The sequence below is a fragment of the Adelges cooleyi genome, unplaced genomic scaffold, assembly GCF_023614345.1.
Source record: "Adelges cooleyi isolate 19-005CV unplaced genomic scaffold, UGA_ACOO_1.1 ACOO_flye_CR_arks_rails_tigmint_CR_PRNA_574, whole genome shotgun sequence".
Lineage (NCBI taxonomy): Eukaryota > Metazoa > Arthropoda > Insecta > Hemiptera > Adelgidae > Adelges > Adelges cooleyi.
The window spans coordinates 15,115,774-15,138,578 of NW_026096268.1; the positions used below are offsets into that span (position 1 = coordinate 15,115,774).

At 35.1% G+C, this 22,805-nt stretch overlaps 1 protein-coding gene across 5 annotated transcripts in view; it reads left to right on the top strand.

Moving 5' to 3' along the window:
- Positions 1-22,805, top strand: part of LOC126842641 (cAMP-specific 3',5'-cyclic phosphodiesterase) — a 255,397-nt gene that overhangs the window by 105,609 nt on the left and 126,983 nt on the right. For 2 of the 5 annotated variants that reach the window (XM_050579685.1, XM_050579686.1), the window contains exon 1: positions 13,565-13,981. The exons of the other annotated variants lie outside the window; for them this stretch is intronic. In XM_050579685.1, the coding sequence (XP_050435642.1) occupies positions 13,566-13,981 (416 nt within the window). In that variant the 5' untranslated portion in view covers position 13,565. Of the gene's footprint in view, positions 1-13,564; positions 13,982-22,805 lie in introns of those variants that run through there. 5 annotated transcript variants of the gene reach the window in all.

The window sequence follows — 22,805 nt, forward strand, 5'->3', positions numbered from 1 at the left end:
ATATATATATATACCTTCACAGCTACGGCTTAACGAAGCTTATACTATACTGGAGTCTTACTTATTTATACTTAGGAGACACTGACTATAAACCGTGTAGTTGTGGGTCACCCTGTATACTACCTGGCCGACTGAACGTGGTCGTGTATTGTATGTGTGTGTGACGACGGATTGCCCAAAAACCTATTTGGAATACAAATCGCCAATAATTATTATGATATATTTTTTTCTTTACTCTACTAAACCGGGCTGGCCGGCAAATAGTAATACCTATATATATATAAAATAATATTAAAAAAAAGAAATCCCGGACGGGTGGCGAATACCAATAGCGTCTAAAACAGTATACAGGTACAGATTCCAAAAGCATTTTTTTTCCTTACATCTTTACCGAGGTCAACTCTCCCAAGACGTATTGTTTTTTTTTATCGATTTCTTTTATCTTCGATCATCGCGATATAGTTGAATAATTTTTTTGTTGTCCTAAGGACTTGTAAATTATTCGGAACACGTTTGGTCTTATCGCCAGTGTACATCAGGCACAGAACTTAAAATAATTCATTTGCAGTCGAAGCAATATTATTATATTGCCCAACAAGTGCACAAAACACATGTTGTCTACTTTATTGCAGACATCAATACAACGACAAAGGAATACTGTTTCTTAAAGGGGATTTATTAAGAAACTCCTTAAGGACAGACCAGGATACACATTACCAAAAATCATAAAAAAATAACAGGAGTGAATTTTTGTACAGATTAATAGTTTTTTTAAAAAAAATATTGATTGCATTTCTGGCTTATTTACCAATCATAGTTTGTGTTTATGAGTTATTTAATGTATGCTCGGAGATACTTAAAATAATATATTAAATATTTTATACAACACTATTTTGTACATTTTTTTCCTTATTGAAAAACAAGTTTTATGTTGCTTTAAGTACAAAATGACGTTGAACGTTTTAGAAATATGATATTATTATACGAATGGTGTAGGTATTTAAAGTTGCATAACATTTCCAAATTTGCAATTGCCTTATTGTATATTTGATTAATATTGACAAAAACAAGCAATTTTTTGTATCTTTTTGGGTACACATATATATAATATAGGCAGAAACAGTATTCTGGCAATGTAAATTTTTAGATACAAATTTTAACAGAAAAAAAATTCTATACACACTTGGAAAAGTTGTTAAGAGCCTTTTAACAAAGACAGGCCGTACTCGGCAGGGTTGTAGTAATTGAACATTTTACAACGATTGCAAAAAGCTTTTAAATCTTTTAAAGCTTTTATAAATCTTTTAATTTAATTCTATTGTGTCTATATGCAACTTGTAACGTCGCTTTACACACACAAAAAGGATGACACAGAAAACATATCAAAAGCTATTCACAATAATTTTGGTGTTCAGGATTTCTATATTTATGCATTTTTCACAACAAATATGTTAATGTGTTAAATCATTTTAATTTAACATAATTAGCTAGTAACACACTTAAATTGTTTTTTTTTTAATAATTAGAGAAAATGTGATAAATACAAAATTGTCATTTAATTACTCGATGACACAACATATTTGATTCATTATTTTTTATTGTTTATTTGAATGTATACAAAAATTGTAATAATAAAATCCATTTTAATAATTAACTCGGATAAGAAAAAGTTTTCAAGACAAACGAAAATAATTTCAAATAATGTTTTATTTAATTTCTATGAATTCATTTTGTACGTTTCCAACTGCTCGTTTTTTTTTTAGAATTTTCATCCAGTGCAAATCTGACACTTGTGAAATTATTATTCTGTATAAAATATATTCCCTAAAAGTTCAGGCTATAGTACATGTTAATGTTTCACACGGTCACCGTTAGATGGCGCTACGGTTAACAAAACGTTTATTCACCATAATAATAATAATATAATTTTGTACACGGGTCGGTCTATCCTTCCAAAGTTATTTGAAATATTTTTTTTTTACTTTTATATTATTGCCGGAGAAAATATTATGGTAAGACTAATAAAAAAAAAAACATATTTTACAAATCTATAACGAATAAAAATTTTACAAAAATAGGTACTTACTTGGTTTTATTAATGTCCAATTAATCAAAATTAAGTTGATATTTCGTTTAAATATTTTTGATTTAACTACAAACCGTTTGATAGTAAAATAATTATGTTAAGTCCAAACCGGACTTACAGCTGTTGTAAACAATTTTGAAAATTAAAACAATTATTGCGTGTACTGTCTTATTAATATATAAACAATTCATATCAATAATAGTTATTTAATAGATTTTTGTTTTGTTTGACTACTTGTGACGATCCAGTCATATCACTTACTGTAAATCACGTTTGTGTGATATTTGCCAATTTAAAGTTCAATACAAGTTATGCTAACATTTTGCATTTGCTTGCAAAAGGTTAAACGGTAAAACATTATTATTGTTGCTGACATTTCATAAAAAAAAAAGTAATTAGTCAGGCTTAATAATACCTACATATGTATTATAACGGTCCTCTAAATACCAAGTAATAGGAAAATAAAAAAACAACCGTTATGGAATAGATAGGTGTTATTTAAGTAATTGTATTCACTTATTTGTTTTCTATTGAGTTTCTAAAGAAAACAAAACAAATGTTTAAGTCACTCTTTATAATATTGGGGGACATCAACCATAATTTTAGTAGGTACATTTTTTTGTATACATGTGTTGGGTTCTGTGCTTAGAACTGATTTTTCAAGCTGTTTTCCTATCTAAGAAATTTGAGTTTGGTAAAATGGGCGTTTGGAATTCAAAAAAATGTTGTTCAAATGATTTTTTCGTTTGGTCATTCATTTCATCTCGCTCGAGGTGTGGACCAACAAAGTCGTCGACTTGGAATAAACACTTTTTAGGTGGACAAAGTCAACGTCAAATAACTTGCCCCTTCTGACTATATTATATAATATTGTCTTGAACGATTATTGTGGTTATATAATGGTTATTGTCATATTATTATGGTAAACGTGCGGCTGGATTAATTAACTCTGTGTGTGTGTGTGTGTGTTTGTTAACCTGAATTATTATTAACACAGAAAACGAGATTGCCGAAGCCATTAGGTTCGTGTAAAGGGTAATAATTGGTAAAATGTAATTTCCTTACCTCCCAGAATGGTTTTCCCGGGTCAGCGGCCGCAAATTGAATACAACAATAGAGAAGTGATAAATAATAATAATAATAATGTACCGAATTTTCTTCTCAAAGATGGCTTGGGGAAAAAAATCTAATTTAAAAACGCAATAAATCATCAGCCAAACAACAACGAAGGAAAATTTCTAGAAAAATTGTATTATTCATTTTTTATTATTTGGCCGTTTAAAAGAGCCGAGTGTTCTACTCGTAGTTGTTGCCACTACTATCTTTTTTTAATCATTTTCGGTCCTGCTGCGTTTTTGGAAAAGAAAAAAAATATGCAAAAAGTAAATCATTCAAGTTACAACGTGCAGTAGCTATTTTTCTGGTGTTTGTTTATACTTTCCCTGTAAAAGTAAAGTTTGGCGGTGGCGTTTTTATACATGTTTTAATACTTACCCGGTGTTTGCATTAGGCTGCATTACTTTTTCCATTTTTCTTTTCATAAATAAAAAAAAAAAAACCCCGTAAATCCCCAAAGTAGTATTGGTAAGTATTTATTAACTTTATTCTTTTGATATATTTTATCCGGCCATAAAAATAAAACTATATTACTGTCTCATATTTAGAAGGAAAAAAAACAGTCGAACAATACATATTTTTACATTCGTTCACTCGAAAATAAACACTGCAAATAATTTTTAACTAAGTTAGCTTAAAGAAAAAACAATAATATTAACAAAAAAACGTTATTCGTCCAAGTCAACAGCCGTGTAAAGATTTTTTGGGTATTTAACAATTGAAAACTTGAGAGAGTTCTCTCGGTATTTTTTAATTTATCATCATGTAAAATATAATGGTAATAAATATATCAAAGTACTTTGAACCGTTTACCGTCGTATCGTCTTGTCGTAGTGTACTTTTGAGAATTTAAAAGGCGAAAGTCTTTGAAAGCACACAAAGAGAATAAAAAAAAGAGAAGAGATTTTCCTCGAATAGTAATGTTCAAAGATCCAGCCACCGACGTAGCTAATAACTAATTCACAAAATATAACAGGAGTGCAGAAATTCCTTTAAAATTTCTGTTTTGCTGCTGCCTATAATAAGATATAGTATAGCAACACTGTACTGCTACAGTGTTGCCAATCGATATGTCGGGTTTCTTCGCATTCCGACAATGGGGTTAGTGTATGGAGAATAACCAAAACAATACTAATAATAATAATATTTATTTTTTTTGTTGTAATATTTTTTTATCAGAGCGATGCATAAAATGCCTAAATGTAATTGACCGATTATTATTGAATAGTTATGAACAGGTATATGTAACAAGTTATGTTCTACACCTACACAAACCCAACCAAACCATACATAACCTAACCCCAAAAAAAACTAACAAATTGGCTAATGGCCAAGTTGACTATGCTTAGGGAAAAAACTTAATGTAGAATAAACAGGGTCGAAATTTGGGTAGCTTAGAATTAAATCTCAGGTGTAATATGCTTAAGAGTACTAATAATCTTAGGAAATGTTAATAATTTGTTTCGAGTAACGTTTTATTAAGCACTGAAATGAGAAAAGTAAGAAATAATTATTTCCAAAGTAGTGTAAAAATGTTTTCTAAGGATATTTATTTATTGACATTTACAGTTGTATTTTTACTAAAATTTTTAAAAATTACTTCTTTTTGGCGCCGTTTGATAACAGCTGATAGGTTCGGATTTTAACCGTATTAGCTGTTGTATGATAAACGCTTAGAAATTGTAAACTTGATAGATTATAACTTCATAACAACTCCGTTTTTTCTTTTCCCCAAGAAGAAGAGACGTTTCCGTTTTAATTGCCTAAAAAATAAATAAATACAAATGTTCGAGTTTTTCAAAGCGGTGCTACAAAAAAAATATGACTTTATAAGAAACGATTTAATTACTTTTGTTTTTAATTATTTTGAAAGTTTTTTTTTTTTTACAAAAGACGACGAATAATGTCTTAGTGAATTTTTTGTCATCTTTTGTACCTACTTATTTTTTTATGTCAGTAAGATATTAACACAATTGAAATGATGAAAACGATAGACTTTATGCGCTTTTCAAACCGTTTACATTGTTATTACATATTATTATTGCTAACTTAAAGTATTTTTGTTTGTTTCAGGTAAGTGTCAATGTCCACAAGTGTAGCAACGACTAAACAGTAATATATTGTAAACATATTGGCGCTATACATTATTGGTAAGGCCTCTTTTGGGTACCGTTTAAGTTAGAAGTTTTGTCTTTAACATAAATTATGAAATTGATGAAATGTTTAAAACACAAAGAATAAGAACGACAAAAACCTTAGCTTAGATTTAGTTGCTTTAAGTTCATTTTGCCACGTGCTTTGGACTTTTTAAAAGTAGATATAATATATTTTAATTCAAAACTACAGTGCTCTCACTAGCGTTTATTTTATACAAATATTATATACGAATAAGAAACTTTTTCAACGCAGTAAATCACATTGTAGTATTTGTTTTATTACTTATTATAATTATAGTCTACCGTCTGGTATACACTGTTACCTGTCAACATTAACCAGAGTTCAGTTTATTATTAAAAATAATGGATTATTTATTTTTTTATGATTAACTTTAGATAAAAAAAAAAACCCCACCAAATAGTCTTAGGGTTTTTTTTTAACTGCATATCTTGGCTCGTCAACTCTTCCAAACTGATTGCCTTGTACCTCAACGGCTGTTCGTTAAATTTAGGGCATGCCTTAATGACAGTCAAACGTTTGATAATAACAAATGCATTATGTCAAACTCTGTGAAACGTTCTCAAGACATCCACCGCGGTTTTCTGTTTTGTGCACATAATAGTCCTCTTTTGTTCTGAAAACCGACAAAGCGTAGAAATCAATTACCCGCATGATAATTTGTAGGTGTCATTATAATAATAACACACTACTAGTTCGACAAGGTAACGTTTTGCAGACAATACACATAATACAGGGTGATCCAGTAAACGCATAAGACACAATTGTAATTTTGTAGTTTTCATTTTTGGTGACATTTTAGTTTTGTAGTTTAAAAACTACAGAACATACACACTTAAATGACTTAATTGGCAATTTGGTGTGAATTTTTAAAATCAATAAAATATATATATATGTTACCAATTAAAAACTTAGGGGGGGGGGGTTGTATTTTTGAAAAAATACATAAAAATTGGGCTATAGAAAGCTGTTGATGAATTGTCGAACGTTTATTAACTAATGTTACTGCTCAGATAAATATGTGCTGGCAATAAGTAGAAAGAATTTCGACGATAAAAGCGATAAAACCGAATGAACTCGACCGTTTGAGGTGAAGATAAAAACTCGGATAAATCGTTAAAAAATCATTGTTCGACTAATGTCGGTTTTGTAACCGTCTTATTGGCGATTCATAATGGCTTTTACGGTTCTTTATGAGATGTACTAAAATTATTATAGTGTCCATAACGTGCACACCATTTGTCACAGTTTCAAACTGAACAGTCTAAAAGCTTTTGTCGTTCACCTCGGCGCAATCGTTCGATGGATAAAAATCGCATTCTATAGCTGGAAAATATTACAATACAGCACAGATAAGTGTCCATAAAAGTAATGTGATACATTTTATTTCTTTAATTTAATTTGAGAATAATATTTTTTATAGTTCAGAAACAAAATATCGATTACAGAATTTTTTTAATTGATCTATATACAACACATCAAGTTTAATTACTGCCCAATTTTCAGACTCCTAAAACTTTATCCAAAGACTCTTTAAAAGTATTGTTTCTCTCGGCTGATTGCCTTTCAGCAGCGATGCATGTTATCTAAAGAATATGATATAACAATGCAAAATGAAATATTGTAAATTATTATGTTGTGTACAATAATTGTTAACATATTTCAACTAAAATTTAACCTTGTTTGATAAACAATAGTATCTCTATAAATTATATTGATTGAATAATGTACACTCTAAACCCTAACAAATCAGCTGCAGTTAGTTTTAACAAAATTTAACCTACTTTATCTTTCATATTATTTCTTATTTTCACCGTCTGTTAAATAATAATAATTGGATGAACTTTGTGAAAAACGTGTGAAGTCAATTCTACATTTTATACATACAAACTGTTTGAAATTTCATTCCCTGCTCGTTAGTGTATTTTTTAATGTACAATAAAGTTAGGTTAGTCAAGTAAGTAAAATAAAATTCAATCCGACTTTATGAGAAAGGTGTGTCAAGTCAAAAGTGTACGCGGTCTGTTTTTTCCTACAGAAAACTCCTTAAAAATAGACTGCATGCAATTCCCTTTAAATTACATCTATGGTGGAACAACTTAAGTTGATCAGCTTATGCCATACAACAACTAGTTTATATGTACGATTGGATTATGCACTACTGTTTTCCCGGTTAAAACACATTTTTTTGGATTCCTAGTTATTTGTGTTTTTAATATCTCTCGTCCGTTTGAGTTAACAAATTGTGCAAAAAACTGTTATCAAAAACAACAACAAAAATATACCTACCTAAGTGCAGTCTAAACAACAATGTTCGGCCACGGTCGTGGACGGTCGGTTCGACGGTGCCGCCGTCGCCACGGTGCTCGGCTGGGTTTCCTACGCAGTCGGTTCGGTACGCGACATCGCCTTAACCGTGGACCGCGCGAGTGTCCGTTTCCGCTAGCGTTTATGAAATATACGTGTCGGGTCGCCGTCGTGTTTCGTTAACCCGCATACGACCGTAGATTGATCGGATGAAATAAAATAAAAAAAAAAACCCACACACACACACGCGTCTACCGCCGGCTAATTATATATATACCTCTGATAGACACACGGCTGCAAGGTAAACGCAATTAGTAGAGTTACAGAGGCGCTTTGGGTCGGTCGTTGGCGCCCTACCAGAAAAGGGTCCGGGCTCGGCTTTAAATTTAGATCCGGAGTGGAAAAAAAATTTCAAACTGCCATCGCTTCCGTCGCCGATTAGTTACGGTAAAGCCCCGTCGGGTTTGTAGATAAACGCGCCAAAGCTAATTGTTGGTCCTCCGAACCGGATCGTCGACCCGCAGTCAATGTATTGTACGGGCGTTATCGCAACCGTGTTTGGGCCACCGACGATACGGGTTCGACCCTGCTCCATCAGAGTTTGGGAAACTCACAGCAGCTAGACAAGGATTTCGATTGCTGGGTTTTAACGCACTAGTGTAATGCAGAAATATTGTCGAGGCTTAGGCATAGAAAACAATAACAAATTAACCGCTGCAACCTGCCTGTACAGTTATCGTCAGGAGGGTCGGTTTGTTAGCTCATCGAACCCGCGGCGGAGGGTTAACCGCTACTAAATTATTAAGTGTTCATTAATCGTTCTTTGTGCAGCTCGTCGGGTAAACGATTGCGCTGTCGTTTCTAACCGTTTTCTACTTTTTCAATTAATCGCGTCCGTGTGAATGTTTAATGTAACGCGTATCACATTTGTATAACATTTTGTCGGAACCAACAAAGGTTTTAAGGGCGGTCGTTATGGGGGAAAACATTTGTAATGAAGCGCGTTAAGGCGGTACGGGACTTGATGCTCGGCCACCCGCTTTATGTATGTACTGTTATGTACTGTTATTATAATGATTAGGGTCGGACGAAAATAGGTACCTATAGGTATTTTTTATGCTGCACTTATCTGGCGCCCATCGCAGCGTACATGGCGTGTGCTCGGGTGATGTGCGCGAAACGCCTTAGCTATAAAATAAAAATGCAATATCATAATAACAGGTATAAGTCGGTGGGGTTTTTATCTTTTGTAAAAAATCTCTTCTTTTCTTTTTTTTTTTTTTTTGTTCCGGGACGATTGTAATTTATCGCCGGCCCACACGAACTTACACTATCATTGCTATCACCGCACTTGATAGCTCCTTAAACGTTATAATTGGCGTCGCGTTCAACCTCACAAGTGTATACAAAAATAATATTTTATAGCACTGTGCGTCATTTTGCCTCGCGTTAATCAAAACGAATTCAGTCGTTAAACTATAAATGTATTAAAGAGAATAAAATTTAAAAAAAAACTCCTTAAAATATTTAAGATATGGCGTCACTGCCATACTTACACGAATAACAGCGTTTAGAACGCCATGCGTGCCAGACAAACAGAATAATTAAAAAACCAAACGAAGGCCTCGGATTTAAATCAACTGGGCATTAGTTTTTCTGGTAGAAATGTTGCTTTTTTTTTTTTAAGCAATACCCGCCCAAAAAGTCTAACTGTTCTGCTTATTAAGGAAATGGGAAACGGCCTATTGTTAAGGCAGTTAAATTTCAGTTGAATCGCATGCGAGCCACGTGAGTGTTGAGTTAAGTAAATGATCTTGCGGCGTGTGGCTTCCGTCGGGTTGATCTTATCTTGGAATGGCATACTGATTTCACATTGTTTTGCAGCTTAAAAGATCTAATTTTTTTTTATATTTTAAACTTTGGTTATCGGATTTGGCGGTAAAACCGTTCAGCCCTCGCGGGTGTAAGAAGTTCTAGGAAAACGGAACACCAGATGGTCGTTGGGATGGTTTTTTCCCCTCCAATTAGCCGTTATTGCCCGTTCAGCAAGCTCAGAGTGCTTTTATTTAAAATCGTTTTCAGATTATCCGAGGATTCGAATAACAGCAGTGTGTATCGGGTACGTGCTAGACGGTCGACTAACGAGATTCGAACGAATTGCTTCTAGGAAGTACTTGTTTCGTTGCTCTCCAATAAACTCCCTCGTGGTGTTGCTCTCAGGCTTTCGATTTTTGCTCACCTTTCCCCACCGCCCCACCACTACTTTTCAAACGAGTACCTACCAGAGTTTTGTCGAATCACGAGAAACCGTTTGAAAACCAAGTAGAAGTTTAATACATGCACAACTTATAATATTTCGCTTTACCCGTCGGAAACAGATTCCAGACACTATCGTCCAATCTAAGTATTATTATCTCAAGTACACTCTATAACGAATTATTATTATCATACATGACTGGCTCGTTGAAAAGTTCAAACGTTATAACAGCCCCAACATAACCCTAATCTAACCTAACCTAACCGCACATACCACACATTAAAGGGCTATAAAAGTAGAATTTTCTGAATATAATTTAATTTTAAATCAAAACAGCTATAAATTATACTTATTGTGTAGTATAGTAATGACGATTCTTTATTCAATCCATTAGTTTACCACAATTTCCATTATCGTCAATAAAAAAAAACCCTCTCCTTTTGTCAAAAATATAAAACAAACATTTTATTTTTAGCTTCCTGAATAGCACTGAACTTAGAGACAATGCTAGTTTTTTTTCAACCGTGTTTATTCTAATAAAAAAAAAAAACCATAAAATTAAAGTAGGTATATAAAAAACTCTATTTACTTCCGGCTTATCTTTCACTTTTATCGCGTCGCAACAAGTTAGTTCTTGTCATAAAAAAATCCACTCTTATGCTTAACATATACCGTATGCAGATTTGTATGAAAGTCACAATTTAAAAGGGGGATTTTCTATTTTATTAGTCCAGTCTTTCTCGCCGAGACCGTCTAATCTTGGTTTCGGATTGCTCTGCCAATGAACGTGTGGACAGATGAATATGTGTTTGGTTTAAAGGCAAACGCCATTTGAGTTTTGTCCCCAGGGTGACCGCAAAAAGCGATTTACCGGACTGCGGTCCGCTTGGTTAGGTTTTCGATTGGCAGATTGCTGCAAACGGCAAGGGCGGATGTTGTTATTTGTTTTGTTCATTTCCAAAACGTGTGACGTCTGTTCGGTGTGCTAGCACTCAAAATGCAAAACTTCAAATTCGATTCAACTTATTTTTGCACACCGATTTATGATCCGGCTGGGTTTTCCCATACGCCCGCACTCGCAGCTTTACCTCGTGTCCCACATTTGCCAAGTCAATACGATTTAATTTTTTTCCGCTTTGCCCGTTTGAAAACTTTATCAAAACTCGAACCTTCACATTGAGGTGGTTGCTGCTTTTTTTTTTTTTTATCGTCTTAGCTCTTTGATGTGACGTCAGCTCGAGGAGTTCCTTGTAGGTTTTCGGAAAGATGTCATCGTCATCATTAAGATATCGTTAAATGTACAATCTGTACAGTTAAAAATTAGTGCCCTAAGGTATTACAATAATAAAGATGTGTCATAAGCTGTGCATGGCTCCAATGGCTGGAAGAGTGGAGTTAATTAGGTTAGCAGGTGTCTACGCCGTTTCTTTTTCAAACAAGGTCAACGAGATTAGAGGATCAGATTAAGGTGTCCCTGGAGACCATTTCAGAACTTTTCGTAGCGAAGAAAACCTCGGGATTGAAACACTTGAATTTTGTTGGTGTCTGAGATTTTCGCTGAACCCTAGAAGCTCTATGCCTGGTTTTAGTAGCATTTTTTACAGCGTAAGTTTGGTTTTAGCATTGATGCTTCGTTATATGGTTTAATAATGGCCGATGAGGCCTTAGGTTGGCCAAAGCATACATGTGCATTGTATTCAATGTGTATTCCATGCTAACATTGTTCATTCGAGGGAATTTTACTTGCTTGTTTTCAATCAGGGAACCCCTCCTTCTCCCGGCTAGTGTTTAAGGCATAATCCGACAAAGGGGGGGGGGAAGGCTAACGCCTTTAGAGTGGCTCTTAAAAATAATATTATAGCTTGAACCACCAACGGAGTTTAAATTTGCAATTCAAATCCGCGACAAATGCGATTCATGAGCCCACTGCCAGAAGATTTAACATACACACACGCTGGCCTGGGCGCAAACAGTATTTTTCTTTGTCTTGGTGCCTTTTGTCGCCACCTACACACGCGCTACTATTATGGGTGGACCTAACCTGCTACATTGTACCTGGTCGACCGGGTAAGGGATTAGGGAAAATATCACAAATCCGGGATTTACAGAGGTGTAGTAGCGCACTGGCGTTTAAACTGACCCTTTTTCCATCGGACCGCCGCCGGGTTGTAAGTTTAAGATTACCGTCCTTGTCACTTGTCAAAAGCAATCGGCCCGGTCGACAGAACAGGTAACTTCCATTCGGAAATGTTCTATGTTTACCCAATACGCCATGCATTGATCCAGTCCTCTAAGATAGTGTTTATTTTGTTGATTTCCACAATCACAATGGTACCTAACAATAGACCTTACTTATTGCTTGCTTAAGTGATAAAGACCTAGAAATGAGGTACATCAATTTTTTAATATTTCTTTCCACTATCATCGTCATTACCACACTCAGTAAACGGTACTAAACGTTATGTGGTATCTGGCTTACAGCTTTCAATACTTTGTGTTGAACCCGATGTTTAGCTAATGAAAATGTTTTTCGTCTTTAAACGCTATTAAACTATCGTTTGTGTTTATTAAGAAAATATTATCCAACGGGGTTTTTGGCGCGTCGGAGAAAGAGACGGAAACGATTTGTAAAAACCATTTGGCCGATTATCAAGTATTCGTTCGTAGTGAACGTCTGGTTATCATATATTTCCAATTATTATGCTATTACGCCCGTCTAGGTCCTATAACGGACAATTTGTTTCCCGTTTGTGTTTTCACACAAAATTGATTACTCGCCTGCAAGTTTGTTTAGGTGAAACAAAAACAAGTATTTTATATTTTCAACTTTGTTTGGCCGTAAATTATAATTATTATATTTCCTAGCGCGGATATCGCATATTAACGTGGTTATGTTATTGGACTGGATACAAGAAATTTCATGACGCCATTATTGCAACATAAGAGATAAGTGATAAGAGATAACATTTCCATGATTGAATTTTTTTTTTTCACACCTCCGGATCGAAATTTCAAGCCTGGCGAATGGGGTTAATGTGGGCATTGGGTGTTTGTAACCGTAACCATGGTAATATTGTGATTATAGCGAAGGGAACAATGTCGAAAAAAACAGTTTCGCCCAAGCACAAGCCGAAGCTTTTGGCCACTTCGACACCGCCCGAAGGCACCAGGAGCATGGAAGAAGCGACGATGCCGGCGGCCGACTGCGGCAAGTCATCGTTGACCGGCCTCAGATGGCATTCGGCTCCCAGCAAGTCGGCCGAGCACGACGACGACCGAGGAAAGACGACGACGACGACGACGACGACGGCCGTGTACAGGACCATGGCCGTCATGAACATGGCCACCGGCGCGGCATGCGGCGGTAAACCTTTGCAGAGACAAAAAGTGATCATGGCAACGCCGACGATGGAGGACGACGACGACGACGACCAGAACGAACCGATAGTGACCATGCCGCCCGAGGACGGGGACAAACCGACGGCCAAGAGGTCGCCCGGGGTGGTGCGCCGGGGTTACAGCTGCCAGGCGGCCGGAAGCGGCGGCGGCGGCGGCGATGAGAACCGAAGGCGGTGGTTGTCGGCGGACACGGCCGGCGGCGGTTCGCAGCCCAACAGCAAGTCCATGGAGAATCTGCCGGCCAGGTCGACCGCGGCGGTGGCCGTCACCACCAGCACGGCCGCCGGCCACCACAACCGGGCCAGCTTCATAATGGCCGGAGCCGACGACCGCAAGTCGTTGGACAGCTGCCTGGAGAACGTGGTGGAATGGGCCGACCGCCGGCGGGGCCTGTTCGCGTCCACCCGCACGTCCGTGCCGTCACACCTGTCTCTCGCGCCGCCGTCCGTCGACCGCAGGATGACGATCCTGTCGCCGCACAGCCATCAGCCGTCCGGCGAGTCCGGTTGGCACTTCAGCGCGTCCACGTCTTCGGCTTCCTCCTCGCACACGGTGGTCACCAGGACGCGCAAGAAAGCCCGGTCGGGAATGGTTTTGCCGCGCCTCGTTCTTCCCGGATCCGACTTGGACCTGTTTTCACAGTAAGAATATTATTATTTACAAATATATTCCCTCTTTAACGCGGGGATACGTCTTATGGCTGGGGGTCATTCTGAAAATTTGTCCGTCACGTTTAGCGTCACAGTGCTTACGTCATTATCATTATTTCATTAAGCATATATTATAAGTTTAGAGATAATAGATATGGATTATGGAAACTCATTCTGAAAATAAAGTTAAGAGTATCCACACTTCATGCGGATACATCAAGTCGCAGGATATATTAGGATATAAGAAATTATAATTAGCTAAGAGTATCCACACTTCATGCAGATATCTGAACATATCCGTGTATTGATGTATCTGCATGAAATGTGGATACTCTTAACTGAGTTTACTCAGTTACTATATCTTAGAGTTATATATTTATAAACTTCTTTTGGTCTGATATAAGACCTTAATTTTAATTTTTTTACACTCAAATTTACCCCCAAAATAAGGGTTTTTAATTCTGTAAAGACAGAAAGAATTCTTTGGCAACTTTACTAGCGACATGTCAAGTGTCACAGAGGAGGATTTTCATTTTCTCTGGAAATATGAATACTTTGAAAATGTTTATCGTCAATCCTTATAAGACAAAATGGGGGATTTTTGTTTTTTTTTAAATGGCAACTTATGTTTTTAATTACATACATTTGTAGACAAAAATTAAAAAATATGTTAGCGTTTGAATTTTTTATTTTCATTTAACTACTCGTCTTTATAGAAACGATTGAAAATATTAAGAAATACAGTCAAATAATCAAATCTATATAAAGTCATAACAAGTGAACAAATAAATGATAATTCAACATTCAGACGCTAACATATTTTGAAAAATGTTTGTGTCTTACGTTAGTCGGATCACCCTGTAATACAGTGTTAACTATAGGCCAATGATTCTTTGACTTGACTTCACTATTGTGTAGGGAATTAGCAGCAACATCACCGAACACGCACAAGTTGATAAAGTTTGAAGGTGCACTGGGGGGGAAATAAATTCACTGCAAGTGTACTAGCGAGTTACTGGCACGGAAAAGTTTCCCGGTGAGTATGGAATAATTAAGAATAATTAAAAAGTAAATACAACCAAACGTGAGTGGGTGACTAATTTCGAAAAAAAAAAATAAGAAATGTGTTAACAGATGTTAAACATGAATATATTAGTAAAGGCTCGTGTCGTTGGCCATATTATAAAAACTTGTTTAATATACTTTGTTTTGTAGTTAAATCAGCTGAAGTATTCAAATATTTAAATCATCGGTTTTGCATGTTTATTACAGAGAGTTAAGTCGAGAAGTTATTGTTTAAAAGTTAACCGACCGAAAGTGTCATTTTATATATTTTTTGCTATCATTGTTCATAATTTATGATTTGTTGTAAACGGTTAGTTATCGGGTGTTTAAATAAGTTATTGGAAGTTTGACAATACAAATATTTCAGGAAATGTAGGTAGCTTTGGATTGGAAAGTGTCAAATACGGAAATTAATGGAATCCTTATGGGAATTGTATGAGTTTAAGTTTTCATCTGAAAAGTGCTATATTATATTTAACTTGTCACGTTCGCAATATCAGTTTAATCCTTAATAAAAGATGTCGGTTGCATTTTTTTGAGAGTGACAGACGTTTATTAACATTCTTTTAATTTTAATATCATGTTTAAAAGGGCTGCAAATAAAAAAATCAAATGAAAAAAACGGGTCACAAATCACAATGCGGATTTTCGTGTCATCTTATGGAATTGGCGGTGTCCTATTCAATAACTTTTCACAATACGTATAACCATTGATACGGTCGAATAAGAATCATTTTTAAAACGCTAGCAGATTTTATGTCATATTTACCCAAATATCATAACTAGAATTTCTGGGGAGAGAGATACGGGTTTTTTTTAGAGAACTCGTGTCAGGCACAATCAGAAAAAACTTAAATACAAAGTATTATCGGTAAAAACGAATCCATACTATTTAACTAATATTATATGAAAGCAAAGTAAAACAAAAAAGTGACACGTCAGTGTCTAATTCGTCATTTATTACCGTGAAACGCACTATGGTTGTTTTCGGTAGATGAGTGATGTTTTTCAAAACCTTAAGATTAGGAGGGTAGTTATTTGTACAGCCTCACACCGGTTTGCAGCTGCTCAATCACCGCCATTGACAAGTGTATGTAAATGCGAATTTTATGTAAAGTCACCACTGTGGACATAGTATATATTTTTAAATTATATTATGTATATTGATGAATTAAATGATCGTTCGACTTGATTGCTAGCTTTTTCGATATCCCTACCAGTTAGGATGGACGCTGCTTGGACGTGGCTCACATCCGTTGTCGACTGTTGAGCCAAAAGAAAGATATTTTTGCATTCTGAAACGGTCTGGAATTCTGGATTCATTATGAATTCAATCGTTTCCACGGTCAATTGTTTACCAGTGGGACGGAGGGGTGGAAGAAACGCGCATATTTAAATATTATATTAGTCGTTCTGGGTTGGAAAAAAAGAAGCATATTCATTGTGGTCGGGGATTGGCGTGGAACGTTCGCGAGGGGTCTTAACGATCATCTCGGTCGAAGCGATATTAAATCTTAAGAGTAACAACATTGCTGCAAAAAGTGTGCACGTCTCCGCGACGTCCCCGGAGAGTATTATTCGTTATTCTCGCCGACTTAATGCCCGCCCATTCGTGGCTTAGAGTTATTTAAACTTTCGCTGGCCCGACCGTCCGTCGCTCCAGTCATAGCTGTTGCCAATCATACGCTTTTGTTTCTTCTTTGTTCACTACACAAAAGTACCGCCGCCGACTGTCTTTCAAAAAATTGCACTCTTCCAGTCGAAGCGTAACAGATCTCGCCCCCTCGTCGTCCTTTCCCACCCTGGAATCGAACCAGCCGACCAGGATGCTGTGTACGTTCAGGACTCGTTGAATTTTCGAAGGGTCCGGTGCCAGAATTATCGAAAATTGTTTTTCCATTGGAAAATTTTCATGGAAAAATGATTTAAATTTTCGTCCATCTAACAGTAAAATAGGACTATTACCTTCAAAGATATTACAAAACGCATTATTTCCCGCCAATAGTGGTAAATGGGACAATGGATTTTCTTTTGGCCGTCCTGAACAATTTCAAAATTTCGAGATAGCCGGATCTTTCGTTTGGTAACTTTAGCCTTGGTCGCCGTGGAATTATGAACACATACATACCAATTGCATATTTTTCGTTTATAAGGAATCACTCAAACGATTAAAATTAGCGAGACCTAGTGGACAACTCTATAAGTTCTTTTATTACAACATTATTGTGATGACATTTCTTCTAAAAACCACCACAGTTGTAAAACAAACGGTTTTTATCCGTTTTTTTTTAATCAAACGTCTTGATTAATAGAAAAAAAATTACACAATAATCAGTTAAAATTACAAACAAGTAAATTTTACATTTTCCAATGCTTTCGAGCATTTGAGCGCCGAGTTTCTTTTGCACAGTGTCTATTTTGCTTCATTTATTTAACCAAGGACAGATAAATAGGCACTTTAAAGCCCGCTTATTCGAAAATTGAGATAAATATTGTTGTTGTTTTTTTTTTTAAGAACTTACAAAGGCTTTTAACTAAAACATAAAGGACGGTGGGTGGTGTTCGAGATTTGTAATTTTAAATAATAAATGCACCGCCGTTGTTAAATTGGAAGTCGAGGATTTCTTTGTGTTTATCTTTACTCGTTAATTATTAATTAAGCTGTACTCGGATAAGTCCTGTGCACGGCGGATACTTATTTGGCCGTAATTATAAATTAATGAAAATGCCAAATTTCGGGTTTGTAAGTATTATACTAAAATCGAACGTCTTCTTTAAAACGCACACAAATAAAATGTTGTACTGTTATTGCGCAGTAGCGCTGTTGACGTCAGACAAGGTTAGTCTAAACGGAACGGTTTAATATAGTCTTATTGTTATTTAATTTGTCAAAAGTCTTATATTTTGTCGTTTGAAATAAATTTAATTCACTTTTGACCGTTCTGACGTTGCTTTTGAGTAATTTCAAACGAATTATAATGCTATGAAATACTTACTCGCTACCGTTGTTGATGAATAGTAGTTTAATGCAAAACAAAACAATTTATGATTGGCTTGTTGTTGTTTATATTTGAAATTTAATATTGTATACATTCAGTGCATTAAACAAATAAGTAAAATATCACTGGGTTATGTTGGTCTACAGTCACCTAATCATTTGTGGAATTTCATGCTTGCCTTGTCCGCAGGTTTTTAATGAACATATATTTTTCATTCGGACATTTTTGTAACAGTTAAGTTATTCTTGTTCTCATAAAACCTCTTGACATCTGTTTTTGTGATATCACATAATTTCTGCTTACACCGAAAAGCCATTATCGTGTCAAAAGAAAGTTTACACATTCATTTATCATTCATTCAACTTTTCTTTTATGCTTGTTTGTCGCTGATCTTATTCGTTTTCAAACGATAATTAATTTCGTTTCGAAAAAAAAAATAAACCGTATTAAAATTAAACGATTGAAAACGCTGTTTGACCAATTCACTTGTTTTCCCACAAATTATAATATTATGGCCAATGCAATGATATGTAGTATTATAACAATATAATTTCCTCAATATCATGCCAAGTAAATGATAGGTTACTTAAAAACAATTATAATAATTAACGAGAGCTGGTTTTTTAAAACTCAGACTGCAAGGTCGCTATTATACCAGTAGGTATTGCAATATTTAGTAGTATTTCAAAGCGAGCCAACAAAAATATTGTTATTTCAGCAAAATACCTAGACCGAGAAGCACAGCAGCTGATGTCTACACTTGTAATATACACTGTAGTTTTCAATATATACATATATTTATAAAATACAATGTGTTTTGGCGTCAGCCCGAGCCAACTATTGCGCTGCCGTCAAAACTCTATTAACATTTCTTAGCTCGAGTCAGTGCACTTTGAAATGTCTTACTTTTTACAATGTCGGTAATATTTCGTTTCTATAATATGTATTTGTGGGTTGTTTCAAAATCCGGTGTTTTATTTGAACACAATAGAAATCTCGGGCATATATTCCAAAATAGTCGAACCTCGTGGGGATATCTTGCCCATATATTTGGTTGTTCAACATGTTTTAGATACATTTATAAGGACAATCCAAATCGCTATATGGCTCCATACTGCATACGAGCCGAACCATTTCAAGTCTACTAACTTGTTACACTGAAACGGTTTTATTACTATATTATATTATCTCAATCCGCGTTTGCCGGTAAGTCAAGTCGACAAGGGACATATTACCAGCGCTCGAAACGTGCCGGAGAAAGTTTAGACGCTCTTTAGATCCTTAACGCTTTTTTTTTCCTGGGCACAGTATCGTTTTACTCGGTGGTTCTTGAGTTTTAACTGCTTTGTGATACACGAGCAGCACCAACCACTCGCTGTCGCTAACAAGGCACCCTATATTATAGTATTGTCTTTTGATAACAAAAAAAAAAAGGTCCAGGGTTAAGATATAGTGAGCACTGTGAGGATGTTTGTTGAAAATTGTTTTGACATGGATATGATGTCTTATGGTTGGAGATCATTCTGGATCACGGAGAGATTCTGGACGTGAATTAATAGAGATAGTGGATTAGAGATAGGTACTAGATTGTAGGATGTATCCATGTATTGATGCATCTGCATGAAATGTGGATGCTCTTAACTTTCTTTTTATTTGGTACTTTGGTAGAATATTGGCCCGGTATGCTTACCGGAACGCACTGTAATGAGAAAACATAATCTTATTTTACTAGAAAAAGGGCCAAAAACCAAAGTACAACAGCTATGATTAAAAAAGTCTTACAAAGTAAAAATATTGCAGCGATGACTAAGCGCTGCTGTGTTTTCTGATCAAAACAAAAGCCCAATTTTACAAAATTCCTTAGGCTAAATTAAAACTTATATTTTATACATTAAATCAACCCGTTAAATGGTAATAAGTTAGGCAAAATTATTAAGTTTTCGTTAAAAAACAAATGTACTATAAAAAAATGTACCACTAAAATTTGAAAATATGCCCTTTTTGTAACAAACGTCTCAACTGAAAATATTATTTTCAAATACCAGTTGACTGTTGTTGACTCACACACAGCGACCAACGTCAAAGTGTAATTTTGTTCACCATATTATTATGTTTACCAGAGGAATTCAATTCCGACCTAAACGACGGCGTGATGAGTTTTTTTCTTTCTACAAATTAATTGCGTCCGTTTCGAAAACGCCACGGTTGACTTACAGCGAAAATAATATGGCGCCAAAACGCTTTATGTGTTTACAAGATTAAAGATGCACATACAGACACACCCTCGACAAGAATGTCCGGTCTTAGGCGCAGGCCAAAAGTTTGAAAAACACACTGTCTTGACTCTGGGGAGACCTTAGAATAAAATACATATATATTATGTTTATACACTCAGAATCGAATCAATGTGCTTTCGGTTGACCTTTTTTTTTTGCTCTCAAAGATATTTATATATATATATGCTGTAAAAGCATGACTGTGCCAGAGATGATATTTTACAAAGCCCATACAATCATTATGGACATTTAAATACATAAATCTTATGGTTAACATCATTCGACTAAAACGTTATCTTAGATATTCTCTAGTTAGCACATTATTCAAATGAAAAATTATTATTTAAATAATATTTTATTCAAATGAAAAATTATTATTTAAATAATATTTTATTCAAATGAAAACATATTTAAATAATTTCAAATTCATTTAAAAATAAAAATAAAACATTTATTTAAATTGTATCAAATAAAATAAAGTAATTGAATAAAAAGTTATTCGACAAATTTTTAATTTAATTATTCAAGTAAAAAATGATTTCAACAATTTTCAAAAATTGTATTCCAACAGTTTTTAAGCGTTTTTTTTAAGTAATTATTTTTTAAGATAATATAATTTCGTGTAAATAGAATATGAATGGTTTATTAATGAAACGTGGCAAGTCACAATTTTGTCAAAAAATTACTTTTTTTAACAAATGTGTTCCGTTTACGGATCGTTTACTTTTGGAATGAGTCCAATTCTTATGATAGTTTTATTCAAACATTAACAACAAAAGTTCCTATTAATGATGTATATAAACATTTGCTTAAAAGACATAATAAAATGTTGTATTGGTAAAGTAGTTTTGGTTTACATAATTTTCTATTGCAAACGTTGCCGTTTATAATTTAGTATTTTTTTGTTTTGAAAAGAGTTGGGTAACTATTTTATGTTAAAACTCTTACTGTTGGTTAAAAAATAAATTTGAAAAAAATTGGCATCCTAAAAATTAAAATAAGTATAGTGAAATTTATAAAATTAAAAATATTTTTTTATAATTTGATTCGAGTAAAATTGTATGTGAATAACAATTTGTTGTTTGTACAAAGAATTTGCACAACAGACAACAAATGTGGAAAATGTGGACAACAGTGGCACATTTCGACATGTGTGTAATTATCATAACGTAGAAATATGTATGCATTCAAGGAGATGATTTATTATTATAAGCCGACAGTAAACCGACTCTCAGTCAGAGTCCGTGGATGGGAGTTGCCAAATGGGAGAGGGATGGTGGGTTTGGCGAATTGACTACAATGTCGACCTCGTTGGCAAAAGGTCACTTAAGCGCGCCTAAGGTTATTGTTTGCCCGTTAAATGGAAATCCTAAAATAATATTACCCTTTTTATGGCGCCCAGAGCCCGGACTTTAGTTTTATCCGATAACTAGAAAACCACATTAACTTGTAGATATTGCAAAAACTTTAAGTTTAAGAGCTTTTCGAGGTTTTCGTACGTGGACGTTTGGTGTACATTTGTTTTGCCAAACGGATTTCATGTCAAGACCCGACGAGGTCATTTATCTTTTGAAATTAACAGGCGTGTTAAACTTGGCAAAAAAAAAAGGTTAAGGGTCAAACACGTGGTGCCTATGTAAATAGCATTAACGAGCCGTTTGTAAAAGTGCAATGCAAAGGTAGTGTAAAGGCCACGACTGAAGTTTGCTGGTGATTTGCCGACGTTATTATATGTACATACGGTAGCAAGCGACAAAAACACTTATGTGTTGCCTTTAGACTCGAAGCTATTGCATAATATATTGTACAGGGTGGTCGGCATTTTTTTTTTAGATATATATATTTTTACTTTATTGTTCAACACTTTGAACATTTTTTCATCACTTGTGCACATAAAACAAGTGTGGACCTCGTTTTTCAAAATGGGAATGTTGGCGTTTTTAATTTTCATCAATCCGTTGGGTTGGCTATGACTTTGTTAGGATATTACATTTCCACTCGAGCCAGGCGGACCATCCTGTATAGTGTGTTCAATCCGACCTCTCGTTTGGCTGGGCGTTAAAAAAATGAATTGTAAAACCGTTGACGATGACAAATAGCTGTGATGTCTGTGTGTCCCCTCAGACGGTCGTTAAGTGTTGGAAAGAGCTGAACAAAAAGATCCGCGCTGAACAATAATGCAAAAGTTGGTCAATAAGAATAGTAATACCAACATGTCATTTATTTCTCTATGTACACAGGCTGCAGATTTAAACGTAACTGACAGCCACCGTCCGCGACTTGGGTTAATACCGTTTGGATATATAATAATATACTGTTCTGCCTTTTGGGGTATTGGTGGCAAAACTTACACCAGAATGTCAGAGTTTTGTGTATTGTGTTAGGTATAATGGCTCAGCTCCCAGGTCTCCTGGGACACACGTGGTGCACAAACCGAAAGAAACCGTAATGGACGTTTAGTCCTATTTTTTTTTA